Source organism: Salvia splendens, unplaced genomic scaffold (genome assembly GCF_004379255.2).
Source record: "Salvia splendens isolate huo1 unplaced genomic scaffold, SspV2 ctg383, whole genome shotgun sequence".
Classification (NCBI taxonomy): domain Eukaryota; kingdom Viridiplantae; phylum Streptophyta; class Magnoliopsida; order Lamiales; family Lamiaceae; genus Salvia; species Salvia splendens.
This window is the reverse complement of record NW_024599030.1, coordinates 47,754-65,528: the sequence shown is the minus strand read 5'-3', so window position 1 is coordinate 65,528 and position 17,775 is coordinate 47,754. Positions and strand designations below refer to the sequence as shown.

At 36.2% G+C, this 17,775-nt stretch overlaps 2 protein-coding genes across 4 annotated transcripts; one reads left to right on the top strand and one right to left on the bottom strand.

The window, feature by feature from the left end:
- The first annotated feature begins 5,215 nt into the window (after positions 1-5,215).
- LOC121790005 (adenylosuccinate lyase-like) lies at positions 5,216-10,562 on the top strand. Of its 2 annotated transcripts, none has more exons than XM_042188311.1 (11): positions 5,216-5,470; positions 5,736-5,980; positions 6,845-7,000; positions 7,834-8,049; positions 8,252-8,434; positions 8,653-8,874; positions 9,103-9,219; positions 9,303-9,446; positions 9,569-9,670; positions 9,768-9,836; positions 10,025-10,562. In XM_042188311.1, the coding sequence occupies exons 2-11, from the start codon at positions 5,786-5,788 to the stop codon at positions 10,256-10,258; spliced, it is 1,638 nt and encodes a 545-aa protein (XP_042044245.1). In that variant the 5' UTR covers positions 5,216-5,470; positions 5,736-5,785; the 3' UTR covers positions 10,259-10,562. The 2 variants fall into 2 exon arrangements, with proteins under 2 accessions (XP_042044245.1, XP_042044246.1); XM_042188312.1 differs by having other exon boundaries at positions 5,216-5,501.
- Positions 10,563-11,177: 615 nt separating this feature from the next.
- Positions 11,178-15,343, bottom strand: LOC121790006 (ATP-dependent RNA helicase DRS1-like). 2 transcript variants are annotated; one of them, XM_042188313.1, is made up of 3 exons: positions 14,613-15,343; positions 11,912-12,020; positions 11,178-11,832 (listed from the first exon to the last, which is right to left on the bottom strand). In XM_042188313.1, exons 1-3 carry the CDS (start codon positions 15,177-15,179, stop codon positions 11,312-11,314), a joined length of 1,197 nt encoding a protein of 398 aa, XP_042044247.1. In that variant the 5' UTR covers positions 15,180-15,343; the 3' UTR covers positions 11,178-11,311. The 2 variants fall into 2 exon arrangements, with proteins under 2 accessions (XP_042044247.1, XP_042044248.1); XM_042188314.1 differs by having other exon boundaries at positions 11,912-12,017.
- Positions 15,344-17,775: the final 2,432 nt, after the last annotated feature.

Here is a 17,775-nt window from a genome sequence, read left to right as displayed (position 1 = left end):
TTTTAGATAGCTAAAATAAATGTGTATGCATGTGTAGGTGTAGTAACGTGTGTATATGTGCATGAGATAATATAGTACTCCCTCCGTCCCGGACTACTTGCACTTATTTCCTTTCTGGGCGTCCCAAGTTATTTGCACTCTTTCCATTTTTAGTAAAAATTATCACCTACACCCGCAATTGTTGACTTTGCTATACACTCATTCCTTAATCTCCATGCCGAAAAGGAAATGTGCGAATAGTCCGGGACGGAGGGAGTACTATTATTCATGTACGTACTTTATAAATATTTATATATAGAGTAAAGGCCAAAATTGGTCCTGAACATATGCTCATTATACGATTTTGGTCCTAAACTTTATCTTTTGAATTTTTTGGTCCTGTACATTTCAAATTGGATCACAATTGGTCCTCCGTTAACAATTCCGTTAATATTGTGATCCAATTTAAAATGTACATGACCAAAAATTCAAAAAGATAAAGTTTAGGATCAAAATCGTAAAATGGGTATATGTTTATAATCAATTTTGGCCTTTACTCTTATATATATAATTATAGGATATATGCATGTTTTTGGATAAACAAAGGTTACATGCATTAAATAAATCAATGTATGTACGTGGCCTAGCTGAGCATTTTTATGTATTACTTTCTAGCCTAAATTTTACAAAGTTACACGTTTCTAATTTTTCTTTTTACGTGTTTTTCTTATAAATATAAAATAAATATAAGGTGAGTCACCTAGTTTTGCCGTCATGTATCATTACTATAGAGTATTTTTGTTTATTATTTTTAGCATGAAAATTTAGAAAGAAGAAGAAAAAGTGAGGGAAATAAGAAAAAGAAGAGGAAGTGGACGGAGTGCAGAGAGTATAAGGTCATAGTTTGAGCTTATGTAGTTAAGATCAAGGAACGTAGATCGGGAATTAAGAGCTAGTGTTCGACCAGATTACCTATCGTGATAAGGTGTGTATATATCACACTTTTAGTTTTACATGTGTTATGTGTTGATTGTTATATGTTAAATTGGAGTGAATTATTGGATTATATGGTGTGAAATTGATATGAATATTTGATTGCTGAATTGGACATGTTTGTTTAGATATATTGGATAATTTGATGGAATATGATATGGATATGTTATTGGTGCAAAGGATATGTTTATGATACCGATTATGTGAATCATTGGATTAAAGAGGATCTGTGACGGTTTTGCCCTGGATCTGAAATCACAGTGGATATATTGGGACCTTCGGGTCGATCATATTGGGACCTTCGGGTCAAACATATTGAGACATTCGGGTCAAATCATAGTGGGACCTCCGGGTCGATCATATTGGGACCTTCGGGTCAAACATATTGGGACCTTCGGGTCAAATTACAGTGGGACCTTCGGGTCAAATCATAATGGGACCTACAGGTCAATCATATTGAAAATCCCGGGTAGATATCAGGCTTGACTGTTACAAAATAATAAACTGAATAGAATGACATATGCATATGCATATGCATATGAATATGAAATGGTTTGTTTTTAAATTATGTTATATATTGTTTCTGATTATATGTATTGATAAAAAAATATGCTTGATGTTTGTATCATGTGAGATTAAAGGTGGAAATTTATATATACTGAGTTGTGGCTCATATAAACCACTAAAATTTCCAGGAAATAAGATAGCAGTAAGTTTTGACTGACGTGGGTCATAGGAACTCCACGTGTTATCAGGTTCGGCGGCTGACGCATATTGACAACATTCTCATCCTCATCATTTTGCATGTAGATAAATGTATAGTATATAGAGTGGTGAGAGAGTTTCACTACTTTACAGGATATTTTGAAATATGTATCGGATAGGTGTTGGTTTGAACTTATATAATATAGGTGTTCTTTGAATTAGACAAGTGTATTGATTGCTTTTATGATAAGGGATTTATTTATTATAAGAGTATACGTCAGAGGGGTTGAGGTGTGACAGGGGGAGGCGGAGGAGGAGGTGGGGGATATAGGTTGGCATCCGTACTGCCCCAAAGAAACGTTGGCGGTGTACAACGCCTGAATCAGCATCTCGTACGATCCCATCGTCGGGAATCAACAACCCCGGAAGTGCTTCTGGGAAAAGGTCACCGAGGCCTACCACGAGATTAAGCCGAAAAAGACCCGCCGCCGCACATATAAGATACTCCGTGCTCACTTTGACCGAGTCGACAGAGAGGTCAAACGATTCTGCGGCATCTACAAGAATGAAACAGCTCAGTACCAAAGCGGAGCCACGGGAGCCGACATTCTGAGGTCGGCTTTGCGGGTCTACTACGAAGACACCGACAAATAATTCAAATATGCCGATGTTTGGGAGGTCTTCAGGGACGAGGAAAGGTGGGCCGACGGTGTGCGGTCCAGCTCGGGCTCGACCTCGAAGCGCACGAAGCACACGACGAGTGGCCAATACTCGTCTGGTGAGGGCGGTTCTGGCATCGGGCCACAATAGTTTGCCTCGAGGGGGGGAGGAGACCCCGGCAGATAATGCCGGGGGGTCCACATTCCACTCAAATTTCATTTAAACTATTCTCTTTGTCCGCCATTAGGAGTTCCGTTGACTTTTCTACACTCTTTCATAAAAATGATACTCCATAGTTAAAGGGTTTATGGTTTAGCTTATCTACAATATTCTCTCTCTTACTTAACCATTATCTCACTTTAACTATTTTTTATCATTTATATAAAAAAGAGTACAAAAAAGTCAACGGGACTCCTAATGACGGACGAAGAGAGTAATATATAGTATAATTGAGACTCGTATTCCACTAATTTTTTTCCACTACACTTTTGTTAACATTTCTTAGAGCATCCACAACCGTGCTCTTGCCAGCGGCACGATTATGGGCCCGGCCCCACTTTTTCTGTCTGCTCTCTGGCAAGAGCACAACACCCACAGCTGTGCTCTTCCGCAAGGACGAGCACAATTAATTTATAATTCAATTAAACAATAACATTTCCATAATAATAAAATTCATTAAAAAACCTAAATAAAAATTACAAATGACAAATAAATAAAACGACATAATTAAAAGCCTAAAATTAAAAATTACATAATTAAAATACTAAAAATTAAAAAAACCACTACTCGTTGCCGAATTTCATCCACATGTGGTTGATTAGGTCTTCTTGTAACTGAATGTGGGTTCGGGTATCGCGCATTGTATGCCTTGTCTCGATCCTCTGGCCAACCGTCGTATGCTCACCTCGGCGTGGGGGAGACCTCGCTGTTGAGCTTCCGGCTTCATCCTCTTCGTAGAAGCTAGCCGCCCTCGGCCCTTCGTCGGCTATAATCATGTTGTGTAAGATAATACACGTGAACATGATGTCAACGATATTATTCACGTACCACACCGATATGCAAATACTCGTCGAAGATGTCGGTCGTTTGCCCAGTAGCGAGTTATCGGATGACACACGTACACTTCTGCAATGGCGTGATACTTTGCCAGCCGGCTGCATCTGGACCTGTTTGGAAGAATTCAACACGTGCGGACAATGTGTTGACAATTCGCATGAACAAGAGCTTTGACATGCGAAAACGGCGCCTGAAGTAATCTGCCAGAAACCGCGGCTAGTCTGCAAAGTAGTCGGCAACGAGCCTTTCGTGGGCTCTCTCCCGGTCACGATGGATGTAGCGGCGATTTGATCTAGTTCGTTGAGGAGGAGGATCAGGGGTATTCGCCGCGACATATGCTTCGTAAGCGGGACGATGTTGTTCGTAGTATTCTTGTTCTTCGCGCTCCGCTTCCGCCATAATATGAGTGAAATCCATTTGAGGTTTTGAGTGAGGGATGAATATGTTGATAGTTTGTATGAGAATTATGAATGAGAGATGAATGAGAGATGATTTGATGTGATAAATGGATGATGAATGTGTGTATTTATAGATGATTTTGGGAAAAAAATTTCAGAAAAACGGGCAAAAAAACGGCCATATTTTTGGGATTTGGAAAATAATTTTTTTTTTATTTTTTATCATTATTTAAAATTAATTAACGAATTTAAAAAAAAATATTATTCAAAGGCAACGGCTATGCCGTTGCCCAATCGTGTGCCGCCACGTCGACTGCTAACTGGCACGGCGCTGCTCGATGCATCGAGCAGCGGCGGCGAGCCTCGTCCTCGCCGCTGGCACGGACGGCGGCCTTCTTCCCCACCACCGTTGCGGATGCTCTTATAACTCGTGCCGCCAAGAAATGCGACTCTTAATGGCAGACGGGGGGAGTAATATAGTATTTGTATGGAGTAAATATGCAAATATTCAATTTGAAAACTTAAAATTTTAAATTGATTTAAATATATCCATACTTTATTCTTTTTTAGAACATTTTAAAGTCTTTAAATATTCAAAATATTTAAAAAAATTAAATAAAAAATATGAACTATAAAATATTTGTTAAATCATGGAGTAGTTACGATTTATAATTATTTTAAGTTTTAACATATACGTATATAGATAATTCTATTTGATTTCATAATATTTTTAGTATTTAAATAAAAGAAACGAAGCATAATGAAAACAAAAATATTTATATTATAAAGAGAGAAATGGGAATTGTATGTTACGTGTACATATATTTCTAGTTTATAAGGAGTACTCCATTAAATTATTTACATTATAAAAATGAGAAATGGGAGTACCAACAGTAAAACAAAATAAAGAAATAGGAGCATCCACGGTGGATGCCCGATCTCACGCCGGATTGCCCGAGATCGGGCTCGGGCGTCCTCAGGCATCCACTGCAAACGCCCGAGCCCGAGCCGTGCGACCGAAAGATCAGTCATCCCGATCTCGCGCTCGATCAATCGGGCATCCATTGCAGTCCCGCGCCCGAGCCCGAGCCAGATCTTTTCATTTTTTTGCGTTTTTTTTTAAATTCTTTAAACTATAAATACCCAATCCTCCTTCACTTTTCACATCCTAATTTTTTTTAAAAAATCTTTAGCTAAGTATGATGTATTTTTTTTAAAATTAAGTAATGTTGTTTTTTTTTTCATTCGCAGGGTTTAATATAATATATTTTGATATTTTAGTAATTAAAAATAAAATTAAAAAATAATAATAATAATAAATAAAAATAAATTGAGTTTAATTGAGAGGGCACCACTAGGACTCTCATATGTATCGTAGATGCTCCTAAGTGTAAATCAAATTGTTGCGTTTCAATAGCAATTCAGTGCGTTTCAATAGCAATTCAGTGCGTTTTAACCACCGCACCCTCTCAGCGCGCCCTAATCCATTACCGCCGCACTTGTGTCTCTTCTCCATTGATTTTCTTCAATTTCCATTTGTACAGAAAAATCTCCAAAAGTTAAGACAAATTTAACTATCGCGAGTTGCTGTCTCTTAGATATTCTACGCTGCTGCTTTCCATCGGCTGCATCAGTTTGTTTCCGTTGTGTCACGTCCAGACGTCAGGAAGGAATTCAAGGTGCTACTCTGTTCTTATATACCGCACAAAGGTTCAATTTTGAATTGGAATGAACTGATTTGTGCCATTGTGTGTGTTTAGTGAATATCAGAATATCGGTATGTTTTTCAAGAAATAGAAGAAGAGCAGTATAGATAAAACTAATTGCAAAGAAGCAAAATCACTAGAAATTTTTCAAAGAAAAGAGAAATTTATGTAATTGATGTTAGAGTTTTAGGTTTGTTACTTTGTTGAGTTAACTCCTTTCTAACTGAATTTTCTACAGTACCTAGCACCTCCAAACGTCGTCAGACTTTCCCTATTGCAATTGCTTAGATGGATTTGGGTGTCGGAGTCAGGAGCTTCAACACCAAAACCACGACCTCGTGCTTCAGCCATCTCCACCACATCAAACCTTGCAATCTTAACTGTAATCGCGTCGCCTCATATTCTTTTTCACACTCTCGTCGGAATCCCATGGGGCGAACATCCGTCAAAGTGAACAATAGCATCACCGATTCTGTTTCGAAGGTAATGTACACAACTTTGCTGAGGAACCTAAGATTCAAATGAATGTGTGTACAGTTAAGTTTCTTGCTGGTTTCTACATTGAAGTGGTGCTTAGTTCGCTTAGTTCATTTTTAGGATTAGAGTTGGAAAGGTTTGTGGTTGTTTGAAGATAGGTTATTTTGGATAAGATGAATATAGATTAGGAAATACTACTATATATTATGGTTTGCTCAAACTTATGAATGAGGGAGTACTAGAAAGTTGAATCTGTATTAATTATTCCTAATCCTAGCGGATAGTAGATTATGGTTTTGATATTTGCAATAGAAGTAAGGGGAACATAATGACCAATTCAGGTTCTATTTATCAATCATGGAAACAATTGGAAGTATCTTTTGTTAGTCGAAAATCAAATGGAATTCCAGGGACAAGCACAAATAATTTTGTTTGTTGATCAATAGATGTCTATGACAATCATCTCAATTGATATTGTTATGGGTACATACGAAGTGTAGCCTGGTTGACTTTGAACCAGTTTCAAACTAGAGTCAACATGAGTTGGCATATTGATACTTATGCAAGAAGTGTTTCTTGTCTTTATCATTTAAGGGCATATTTCAGATACACTGCTGTTTCTCAACATTCAGAAAAATCTGTGCTTCGGAATTTGGATTGCTGTGGGTAACTAGGTTTGCATGTTCAGATTAGTTCATGATATATGAGGATATAATGGTAATTGGTTAAAGAAAAGAGATAGTCAAGGGAAGTTTCATGTTTTTTTTGTAACTTGATACACTGATTAGGTTGACATAACTTATCTTGACTGATGTCTTCACATGTGAAAGAATTGAACTTTGCCTGATGTAAGTTGCATCGTTTTTCCAGGTAAACTCGACGGCTGCTGATGATTATGTACTGGATCTTGAGCTATCAAGTTTGGCAGCTTTGTGCCCCTTGGATGGACGTTATTGGTCCAAAGTGAAGGATTTGGCTCCTTTTATGAGTGAATTCGGTCTTATTAAGTATCGAGTTGTGGTTGAGGTAAGCATTTGGGTTACAATTCGATTATAACTATTTTTGCTGGTCATCACTATAACAGCGGGCAGTGGGCTAGATGTATCTAGGCTCTTACATCACATTCGTAAAATGTACTAGATGTTGTATGTGGCATAAGTGCCATGATCAATTAGCTCGTATGAAAATAAGAACTACATGGCTGGAGAGTGGAGACTATCATAAGGAACTCGTTCGTTTTAGTTTATACACCCTATAAGGTTTATTAATATGAATAGATAATTTCTTGTTTGACTATTAGCCTAAAAAAGAATAGTTCTTGTTAGTTGCTAGTTAGTAATCCCATCGAAGTTACTTTTACTATCCCACACACTAACCATATAGTATATTGTTACAACTTAATATTACAGATGGAGCGACTTTAGTTTTTGACCAAAAAATGTAATGGTGGCTTATCTATCAAGAATATTGTTCTCACTAGCTGCTTGTTCAGGTGGTATCTGGTGGGTATAAGGAGATAGGATCGAAAGTATATTAGACTTAGTAGCTTTTGTTTTTCATCTGGAATTAAGAATTTAGGATTTATTTCAGATTTTTGGAAATGGAAATCCTCCTTCTTCTCTTTCCCAACACATGATTTATTTTAATTTGGTGCAGTTCAAAGAGTCAAGCCTTTCACTCAAAATATTGCGGAAGTTACTTAACTGAGTTGTATGGAGTTTTGTTGATGTTTTATTGGACTTGATAAAGCGTGGATAGATTTGATATGATTTGTTGTTACATAAAAGCTACATTTTATATGAGATTCATCCACATTGATCTCTTTCACCTTCTGAATGGTCTTAAACAACTTCTTTCAGATTAAATGGTTGCTCAAGCTTTCTCAAACCCATGAAGTCTCTGAGGTCCCGAAGTTCTCTAAAGAAGCCGAGTCTTATCTTCAAAATTTAATCGATCAATTTAACCTGAACGATGCATTGGAGGTGAAGAAAATTGAGAAGGTGACTAACCATGACGTCAAAGCTGTTGAGTACTTTCTGAAACAAAAATGCCAGTCTCATCCAGAGATAAATAAGGTGCAAATGTCTATACCTTTGGGCTTGGATGATTTTGAATCTGATTTTGGCATTATAATATTGCTTTGAATATCTAACAAGAATTCGGTTGTCGTTGTAGCACTTGTATGAATTCAAATCTTGATGTCCTTTCCTTTTTTTCAGGGGATTTACATTTCTCTTGTGATTCATAGTGTGTACTAAGCACTATTCATTTTGTTAGGTGCTTGAATTTTTCCATTTTGCTTGCACGTCGGAGGACATTAACAATCTGGCGCATGCGTTGATGCTGAAAGATTCCCTCAATAAAGTCATACTACCTTCTATGGACAAATTGATCAGAGCTTTGTGTGACATTGCAACTGCAACTGCTTCCATCTCTATGTTGTCTCGAACTCATGGACAAGTAATACACTTCAGTGCTAAGCTTTCAAATAATTTTCATACTTAATATTATCATGCCCCTGCATTGTAGTCTTCTATTGTGTATTGGTGATACATTAACATGCATTAATCAGATACAAAAGCACAAAAATATTTATCAAGATTGTTTCCGTCATTTTATGGTCGATTGAGAAATAGCTAACCATATTTTCCACTTTGTGACGTTTTTGTGATTTTTAGCCAGCCTCACCAACCACATTAGGGAAGGAAATGGCGGTCTTTGCATATAGACTCAGTAGAGAACGTGAGATATTGTCGCAAATTGAAATTTTAGGAAAGTTTGCTGGGGCCGTTGGAAACTACAATGCTCATCTAGTTGCATACCCTGAAGTGAATTGGCCACGGGTTGCAGAGGAGTTTGTGACTTCTCTTGGAATAAGTTTTAATCCCTATGTAACTCAGGTATGTAAGGAAATAATGAGTTTCTAATTTTAGTTGTTGCTTATTAGGTTCATTTTCGTATGACAGTATCTAATATCTGCTCTTTTGAGTGTTGTTTAATTCCATCTCACAAGAGTGATTGTCTGGCAAAAAAAAAATCACTCGTCCTTTTCTATTTCAGATCGAAAAAGGATTTTTCTGTGAAAACCTTAACTAACTAACTAACCATTTATTATCCTTCTAATACAGATTGAATCTCATGACTATATGGCTAGACTTTTCAACTCTATTATGCTTTTCAACAACATTTTAGTAGACTTTGACAGAGATGTCTGGGGATACATTTCTTTGGGTTACTTCAAGCAGGTGCGAGCAACAATCTGTTATTTGATAGTATATCATTTTTCTCTTGCATCATGCCAAATTGATACATTCTGAACCTTAAGCAGATAACTAAGGCGGGGGAGATTGGATCCTCAACGATGCCCCACAAAGTTAATCCAATCGACTTTGAAAATAGCGAAGGCAATTGTGGAATTGCAAATGGAGGCTTATCACATCTAAGCACAAAGTTACCTATATCACGCATGCAGGTAACATTTTTCCAAATAATTTGAAGCAATATAAAATTTTCAGTGCATATTTAAGCTGTATTTATCTTCATTATTGACTTCAAGCATCTAAATCCTGACCATCCTGTGATTTTTCATTGCAGCGAGACTTGACTGATTCGACTGTTCTGAGGAACATGGGTGTTGGGTTAGGACATTCTCTTATTGCCTACAAAAGTGCATTGCAAGGAATCGCAAAGCTCCAGGTATGAAATATTATTTGTGCTGATTTCCACAGCCTACAATACATATAGTATTTTTGTATGATTTGATGATCTCCTTTAAATTGTCTACTAAATATAGGTCAATGAAGCTTCGCTGAATGCAGACTTGAACCAGACTTGGGAGGTGCTTGCGGAGCCAATACAAACTGTATGTGTCTTCTGTCATACTTTACATCCCATTCTGCTTTCTTGTTCAGAATAGACAGCAACTTGGGCCGTATTGTGATGCAATTAGTACACTTTTGTTCAGTCCAAGTACTAAGCAGTTTCTTTTCCGGTGACGATAGATTCTATAGTTGTATCTCTCAATGTGGCCCTTTTTACGCCTGTTTATAGGTAATGCGGAGATATGGTGTTCCAGAGCCATATGAGAAGCTTAAAGAGCTAACGCGAGGAAGAGCAGTCACTAGAGAAAGCATAAGAGAGTTCATCGATGGCCTGGACATTCCCACAGAAGCCAAGAAAGGTCTCTTAGATTTGACGCCCCATACATATACTGGGGAAGCTGAAGAGTTGGCGAAGAAGCTGAACCTCGTTAGGAGCTCGGTGAACGGAGCAAGCCTTTCCTGAGTGCAGTTGCTCACTTTGTTGGTCGATGAAACACGCTTCGCATATGGTTCGATCATCTCTTCTATCACTACAATTTTTGTAGGAAATGTTTCTGGATATGTATAATTCCGGGAACCCATGTATTGAAAAAGAACAGCTATTTAGTGAATTGGCCCGGTTTTTGTCCTATCATATTTGATTGTCATTATAATCTTAATTTTTAATTTTTCGCAATTGTCCATCAAAATTGATATGGAAACAAAACTATGTTCTTTCGGATAATTGGTGATGTCAGTTTGTGCAATACAATGGAGTTTTATTGTCACATTATATTTAATTATCATATTTATCTCAATTTTAACCATTATGGGATAGCTTTCAGCTTGATGTCAAGGGACTCCGGACTGTCCAGAAGAGGTCAGGCGCACCGTTGTCGTTGACACTGTTCCAGCCACGCGAGTGGCGACTTAGCCCTGCCACTACCATTCCAGTCAAACCACTCCACCCTTCGATTCTCTAAGTGCCCCTACTGTATGAGCTTGTTTCTTCTAGTAACATTCATATGGATTACTAGTTCACATTGACACACGTTGAACATAGGCGTATAAACATCTCGTCATCAAGAATTAACATTCACAACCCGTTTCACCAACCCCCATAACACGGCCTTCCGCCACCTCGTTCCACAAGGACGCACGATAAGTCCCTTGTTGTGGATGCCCTAAACACCTTGTTGGTATTGCCCATGTACTTCAAACTAAACTTTTTTTTTGTATAAGTAATATGCAGATAGAAATAAAGAATGCAATTTTCTTAAAGTTTTAAATTTATCTTGTAGTGCCCAAGAACTATATGTGCGATTAAGCTAGTGAGAAGTGCGATGCAGAGCGCCAGAAGAAATTTGACAAGATCAAAAGAAAAAGTCATCATCAGGTTGAACTGTCCCAAAAATTAATCACCAATTCATTATTGTATAAAAACACAAAACCAAGTATATCTCAAAGGTGGTTTTAGTCATTCTAAGCATCACCATCCCAGCGCTAGAATGACCAAAACAACCCCAGTTTCGACTCCTCAGACGACGGTGACAGACGAGATATCTACCACCAACTCATCAAACAATGCATCAAAAACAACAGCTTCCAACTCCAACGCCATCTCCCTAATCTCTCCATCAAAGCATCTCCACTCCTTCGATCCTTCCATGTCTTCCACGTAAGGCTGCCTGTTCCATCCGAGAAGAGCATCGCGTATTAATGCTGTGCTGTTGATCCAGCTCTCTGCTTCTCGCACCAAATCTTCGCAGTACCCCTCTCCCCATTGCCTCGACATGATTTTCTCTCTGAAGAAATCCAGCAGAAGCCTGTCTGCCTTGCATGGTGGCATCACTTGTTGCAATAAATCCATTGCCTTTTGCTCTGCTCGCTTCACCTCGTCCTCTTCTAGTTCTTCTTCTTCTTCTTCTTCTTCTTCTTCTTCTTCTCTGGTGCTTGACACCGAAGAATGAGGCAAAGGAGATTCTGTAGATTCGAAGCGTTTGCTTAGGTTGAGGGGATCCACACCTCCAAACCTCTCAATCTTTGGCTTCCTACTTCCTGTGCATCATAATTTTTAATTAAAAAAATACTAAATATTTTGTGAATTTTTTTAGGGGTAGTAGGAAGGTGATCTGACCTTCCATATGTGGGAAAGGAGATGAAACTTCGTCATCGTCGAATGGACAATCCAACACCGACACGGGGCTGAACTGTTCTTTCTCTTCACTTACTGACCACTGCTTCTGCTACATGCTCAATATCAACATTAATGTATGAATATGATGCATATACATTTAAAAATATATTTATTTGAATTATTATTACAAAAGAAATAAAAACATGTTAACAATCTCAGTAACTCAAACCTTTCACCTATAAATTGGAGCTAAAAAATCTTAGTAATAAACTATGCTAAGTGGTCACACATCAAAGTAAGAATATATCCTAGGAGAAACAATGTCTAAATGATAGTACTCCCTAGCTATTGTGATATTTGTTACACATCAACACGTGATAAATGCTGCCTAAATCTGGTGAAACTCAAGGCTGTGTCCAATTGATATGATAGTAATTTTGTTGCAATAAATCAAGAGAAGTTAGATCTGTCGAGTGTGTATTCAATAACTGTGGACACTAGATAGGCTGGGGACCTCAAAAATATTTCGTTTGGTGATAGCGTAGGGCTGTGACATTGAAGTCACATTAATCATGATTTCAATAATGATAAAGGATATCATTATTTATTGAGTCCCACCCCCACAATAGACAGTCAGCAACAAATATTGCAGCATATATTTTGAGACAGATGAAACTTATTCACTTTGCTTGGATTGGACCACTTCCAACGATTATTGTTTTCCACTCTCTTCACTTTGGCAAAAGATTGATGATTCTTGCTCTCAACAAGACACTCTCTAATTTCTCATCTGAATTTTGTTTAAACTTAATTTTGACTGAAATTATTAAATTGTATTTAAAGCATATTGTGGGGTGAGAAATGAAATCATAGAGCGTAATAGCCAATAGGTTCATTAAAATAAAATACTAATTGCCATGGGAATTTGTATGTTTCTGATAGAAGCAAAAAGGCAGAGACCACAAAGACCCATGGTGGTAAGTAAATCCCAATACTTGTATAGAATTTGTCAAAAATGTCAACCCATTACTTGACAAAATTTGTTGACATCTTTCTATCTTTTTTTAAAGATTAATTAAAACAATATACTTATTATAGCCTCCCATTTGATTATTGTATTTAATAGTACTAGTATTTAACTCGACCAATAGTTACAAAATTCAGATTCACAATAAATACGCAAAGAAATGTAGTGCTATATGTATTGATAATAATGGACTACTTATAATAAAATACAAATGATAATGTAGACATCATCATGTATATAGTTAGCTAGCTTATGATTAATTGTAATACTACTACTACTACTACTAATTATTTAATTTATTTCTATTGTTCAACCGTCGGGAAGCGCTATTAAATAATCCATGGAATCTAGTGTAGCCAATTCTCTCCCGCTTCGCACGTGTGCCCCCAGCTACTTTTACTCCATCTTTGCCGCTCTGGAATTTCATCAATTTCAACATTCTTCTTAATTGTTTACCCATTTTGAATTCCCCTCGCCTATTATTTTACTACTCCCTCCGCCCCACTTAAGATGACCAGTGGCACGGGATTTTAGGAAGTGTTGTTAAGTGGAATAAAATAAAGAGGAATAAAGGTAGTTGAATATTTTAATAAGAGAGGAGAGAGGAGTTTGTTTTTAAAATTAGAAAGTAATCATCTTGATTGAAACAAACAAAAAAGGAAAGATGGTCATTTTGATGGGACGGAGGGAGTATTTTTCAAACTTTTGAAACTATATATTTTAATCTTCTCACATCCCTATAATATTCTGCTCACTGATTCGAAAATTCAAACTGCAAGCTTAGCGATGATCGTAAACTTGCTATAATGCACAAATTATAGAACTTGTGAAACTAAATTACAGTAATTTCGTCACTGCACCCCAGTGCATCACTACAAACTTAAAAAAATTGAAATATTAAATTTATTATTATAAATTATACCGAATTCAAAGTAATTTGTGTCAGTCGCAATATCTACACTACATCCAGCAAATCATCATGTATTATTTGAACATATAGTGGGAAGAGCTAAATTAAGCTATACTTAAATGGAGAAATTAATTCCTTAAGGCTAAATTGAGCTACATAATTAGGGACAAATCTCTATCTTACCACTTTTGTTACTTTTGATAAAATGCTCCATCGACATTTTAGATATATAACTAAACTATCCAATTTAATGACGCCAAATTTAGGAAAAAAAGTACTTAGTAAACTAAACGTTTAAGTTCATCTTAATATAAAAATTGAGGCATGCATATGATGATTTAGTTGGATATATGCAAAAAGGCGTATTTATAAGTGATTATTTCTCATAAATAATTCTATGTAATAGTGGTCCCATAAATAATCAGTGGATTGATATGATATGATATGACCGACGTCCAAAATAAGAGTTTTTACTATAAGTTGATCCTCCATTGTTAAAAAAATTAACACAAAAGCTATTAATCTGTTGACTCTTGACAATCTCCTTAACTAGCCAAAAAAGCTACAACTCCAATTTGAGATGGAATCAAGTTCTAATCCTAGCATTGTAATTTTAATATGTATCCTTTATTTGATTTTAAACAAAACCGGAAACATAAAACTAACAAATTTTAACGTTTTTACTGTTTACTAAAATATCAATGAAATGAATCAATTAAAAGTAGGAAAAGTAAATCAATTAATTTAACTTATTAAAACCTTACCGCTGTGGAGGATTCGGTGGCGCCACCGGTGCTTGAGTCGTCAGTCGTAACGTCGCCGTCTTTTAGCATCTCTACGTCGACGTCGTCTTCCTCTCTTTTCACCTCAGTAAAATTGGATGAATTACCGCTGGAACACGCGTTGAAATCGGTGGGAATATCCAACGGCGGAGAATCCTCCTTCATCAGCTGATCGAACGATTTGAGCCGCTGGATCTCCTTGTGGCTCGAATTCCTCTTCCAGAAGATAGTTTTCCGGAGGATTTTCCTGGACAGGCTGCTCGGCAGGATCGGCTTATCCGGCGAGCCGAAGGGAAAGCGTTTCACGGCGGCGATGACTCTCTGAAAGGCGGAGGCGGCGGATTTGGAGGGGCTTTTGTTGAAGATGAAATACTTTTTGTGCTGGTCGGGGTTGATCTCGACGAGGAATCGGACGGTGCTGGGGCAGCATTGCCTTCTCGGAAACGATTTGAAGCCGTTCGATGAGCAGGAGCTCATGTCGTCCATCAAGTAGTCCTTGAGGAGCGAGGGTTTGGGGAATGCCTTGTGTTTGATCAATTTGGAATCCATGTTTCTGAAATTAGGTGTTTTGTTTAGGAGTGATGAAAATGTAATCAAACTATGATTTGATTTGAGGAGTGAAAATGGCGTGATGATGATGGCTATTTAACATTTCAGTGGATATGCGTTTGGTACGCGGAGGCGGAGCTGTTCGTAATGAGGGGAGAGAGAGTGCAGTGAGTGAAAAAGGGCTCCCTCCTTTAAAAGAAGCTTCTATTTTGCGAGTCAGATTTAGAGAGAGAAGATGCTGGATGCTTCTTGCTGAGGAATTTGAATCACTAAGTTTAATTATAATAATGAGGTTTAAACGCAATAGGTGTAGTCGATTGACATGAGACTCGTTCATTCTTAATCAAATGGTCAGGGGATCGATCCTTGCGCTTTTGGGTATGGCTGTTCCATCCATCGAGATACCTATAAATCAAATACCCTTGGAGATTTATGTATTGTTTGTAGAAGATTATTAATGGAGTTTTATTTTAATAGAGAGGGTTTTTGAATTTCACAGTAGTTTTAAATTTGTATTGGCTGGTGGACTGAGAAATGACCAGAAGTTGACCTTGTCAATTAGATTAATGATTGTCGACCTGCTATTAATTATCACTGACAATATATCTGATACAGAAATCATATTTATTTGTTTGGACATAAAAAGTTATATTGATAATAAAGGAATTTTTCAAATTTTCATTGTAAATTTTTTATTTTGTTTTTTTAAGAGAGAACATGTTCTTAGTGAGGGGACTCTATGGGTCTAGCTTCCCAGCCTCACTTATGATTAATCAGTAGAATTATAATATTATACTCTCTCTGTCTTTGAAATATTGTCCATGTTTGACTTGACATGAACTTTTAAAAATATGAAGAAAAATGAGTGGAAAAAATTAGTGCAATGTGGATCTCATATTTATATAATTGAATGTGAGTATAATGAGTTAGTGGAAAGTGCATTTACCAAAGTTGAAAAAAATAAAGTCGATACTTTTTCATGGACTGATCGTGATGGCAAAATTGGACAACATTTCATGGACGGAAGGAGTATTTGTTGAACATAAATTCTCAAGGTTATGTCTTATGGATTATTAGATTTTACTTACAGTTTGAACATAAATTATTTTGTGAAACCAAGTATTTGTGAAATGAGCAATGAGCTTAATAATCCTCACGTGATAGGGTAAGATTTAATAACACGTTTCCCCCATTAAATTCAATGTCACACTTTACTTGATCTAATTTAAGTTGGGCGGCCGTATCTGTATTTAAATAACCTGACTAGTCAGTAGTAAATTTGTTATCAAGAGAAATAGTTGGGCTAAAGTCCGTAAACGAGTTACAGGACTTAATAGCTTTTTTATAGTATATTATACGAACAGTGGCCAACTTTAATATTGTATTCGTGTGTACTGAATAATTACATAAATAAAGATCTAAAATGTAGTACTCCGTATTAATATGGAAATTAGTACACTCTTTAGTATTGGGGAGTGATCAATTGCTAACTCGTCATATAATTATTAACTACAACTAATTTGAGATCATAGGATTTTAGAAAGCTTGTGGTCTACAAATTGCCACGTGTAATTTTCGTTTTTATTATTTAAATCGAAAAAGATAAAAAAAAACTACCAAATTAGGGTTTTGGATGAAAATGTCAATATAGTGTTTCGAAAATATCAACACAATGCTTTGAGAATGTTAACACATTGCTTATATTGACATTCTATATGTATTATATTGACATATTTTATATATCATGTTGACATTTGTTGCTGTACGAAAAAATTAAAAATTTTCGATTTTTTTTTTCAAATTTTGACATCGGAACATATGCAAGTGAGATCTCGTTAGAATCCTTATGAAGTTATCTTTAATTTGATATATGTTGTGCGAAAAAATAATTTAAATCGAGAAAGTAATATGTGTTTTAAAGTTATGGGATATTTTTCAAAAGTTAGTTACAAATAATTTGTTATAAATTGACCTTAATACCCTTATTCACGTTTTTTGTCGATCGTATTGACATTCTGGAGCTAATGATCGAGGCACTTAATTTAAATATCTAATGACTATTATTTAGTTGTAGTTAGCAATTAAGTATTGAGTTAGCAATATAACACTCCCCCTTTAGTACTATTCATTTTAAAGTCGTACATACATTTGATAGAAATCCATGGGCTCCATCCTAAAACCAATTAGTGATAGAAGGAGTGTCATTAGAATTATGTAGTAGTTTTAGGTCTATATGAACACCATGTTGGATAATTATAATTTTATATATAGTTTTAATTGCCAACCATATTTCTCAAAAAAAAAAAGAAAAGTCGTACATATTAAAAGCCACAAGAAAATAAATATGGAAATTAGTTGTTTACTTTATCTGTCCATTATATATCCCAGTATAAGTGAGTCGTATTTCTTTTTCAGTTGTCTTATTATAAATGAGTCATTTTTCTTTTTTTCTTTTTAACAAATATAAATAACATATTATTGTCTTATTTTATTATTTTATTATTTTTATACATTATTCTCTATCCTACTTCATTATATGTCCATTTAACTAATTATACTACTAAACATCATTTTCTTAAATTAAAAAAAAAATTGT

Bases quoted from the DNA above. Each gene is read 5' to 3' on its own strand.
- LOC121790005 (XM_042188311.1), top strand. From the start codon at position 5,786: ATGGATTTGGGTGTCGGAGTCAGGAGCTTCAACACCAAAACCACGACC. The intron at 8,050-8,251 runs GTGCAAATGTCT...TCATTTTGTTAG, and splicing joins CTCATCCAGAGATAAATAAG to GTGCTTGAATTTTTCCATTT. The intron at 9,837-10,024 runs GTATGTGTCTTC...GCCTGTTTATAG, and splicing joins TTGCGGAGCCAATACAAACT to GTAATGCGGAGATATGGTGT.
- LOC121790006 (XM_042188313.1), bottom strand. From the start codon at position 15,179: ATGGATTCCAAATTGATCAAACACAAGGCATTCCCCAAACCCTCGCTC. The intron at 12,021-14,612 runs GTAAGGTTTTAA...TTGAGCATGTAG, and splicing joins CCACCGAATCCTCCACAGCG to CAGAAGCAGTGGTCAGTAAG. The intron at 11,833-11,911 runs GTCAGATCACCT...TATGATGCACAG, and splicing joins TCCTTTCCCACATATGGAAG to GAAGTAGGAAGCCAAAGATT.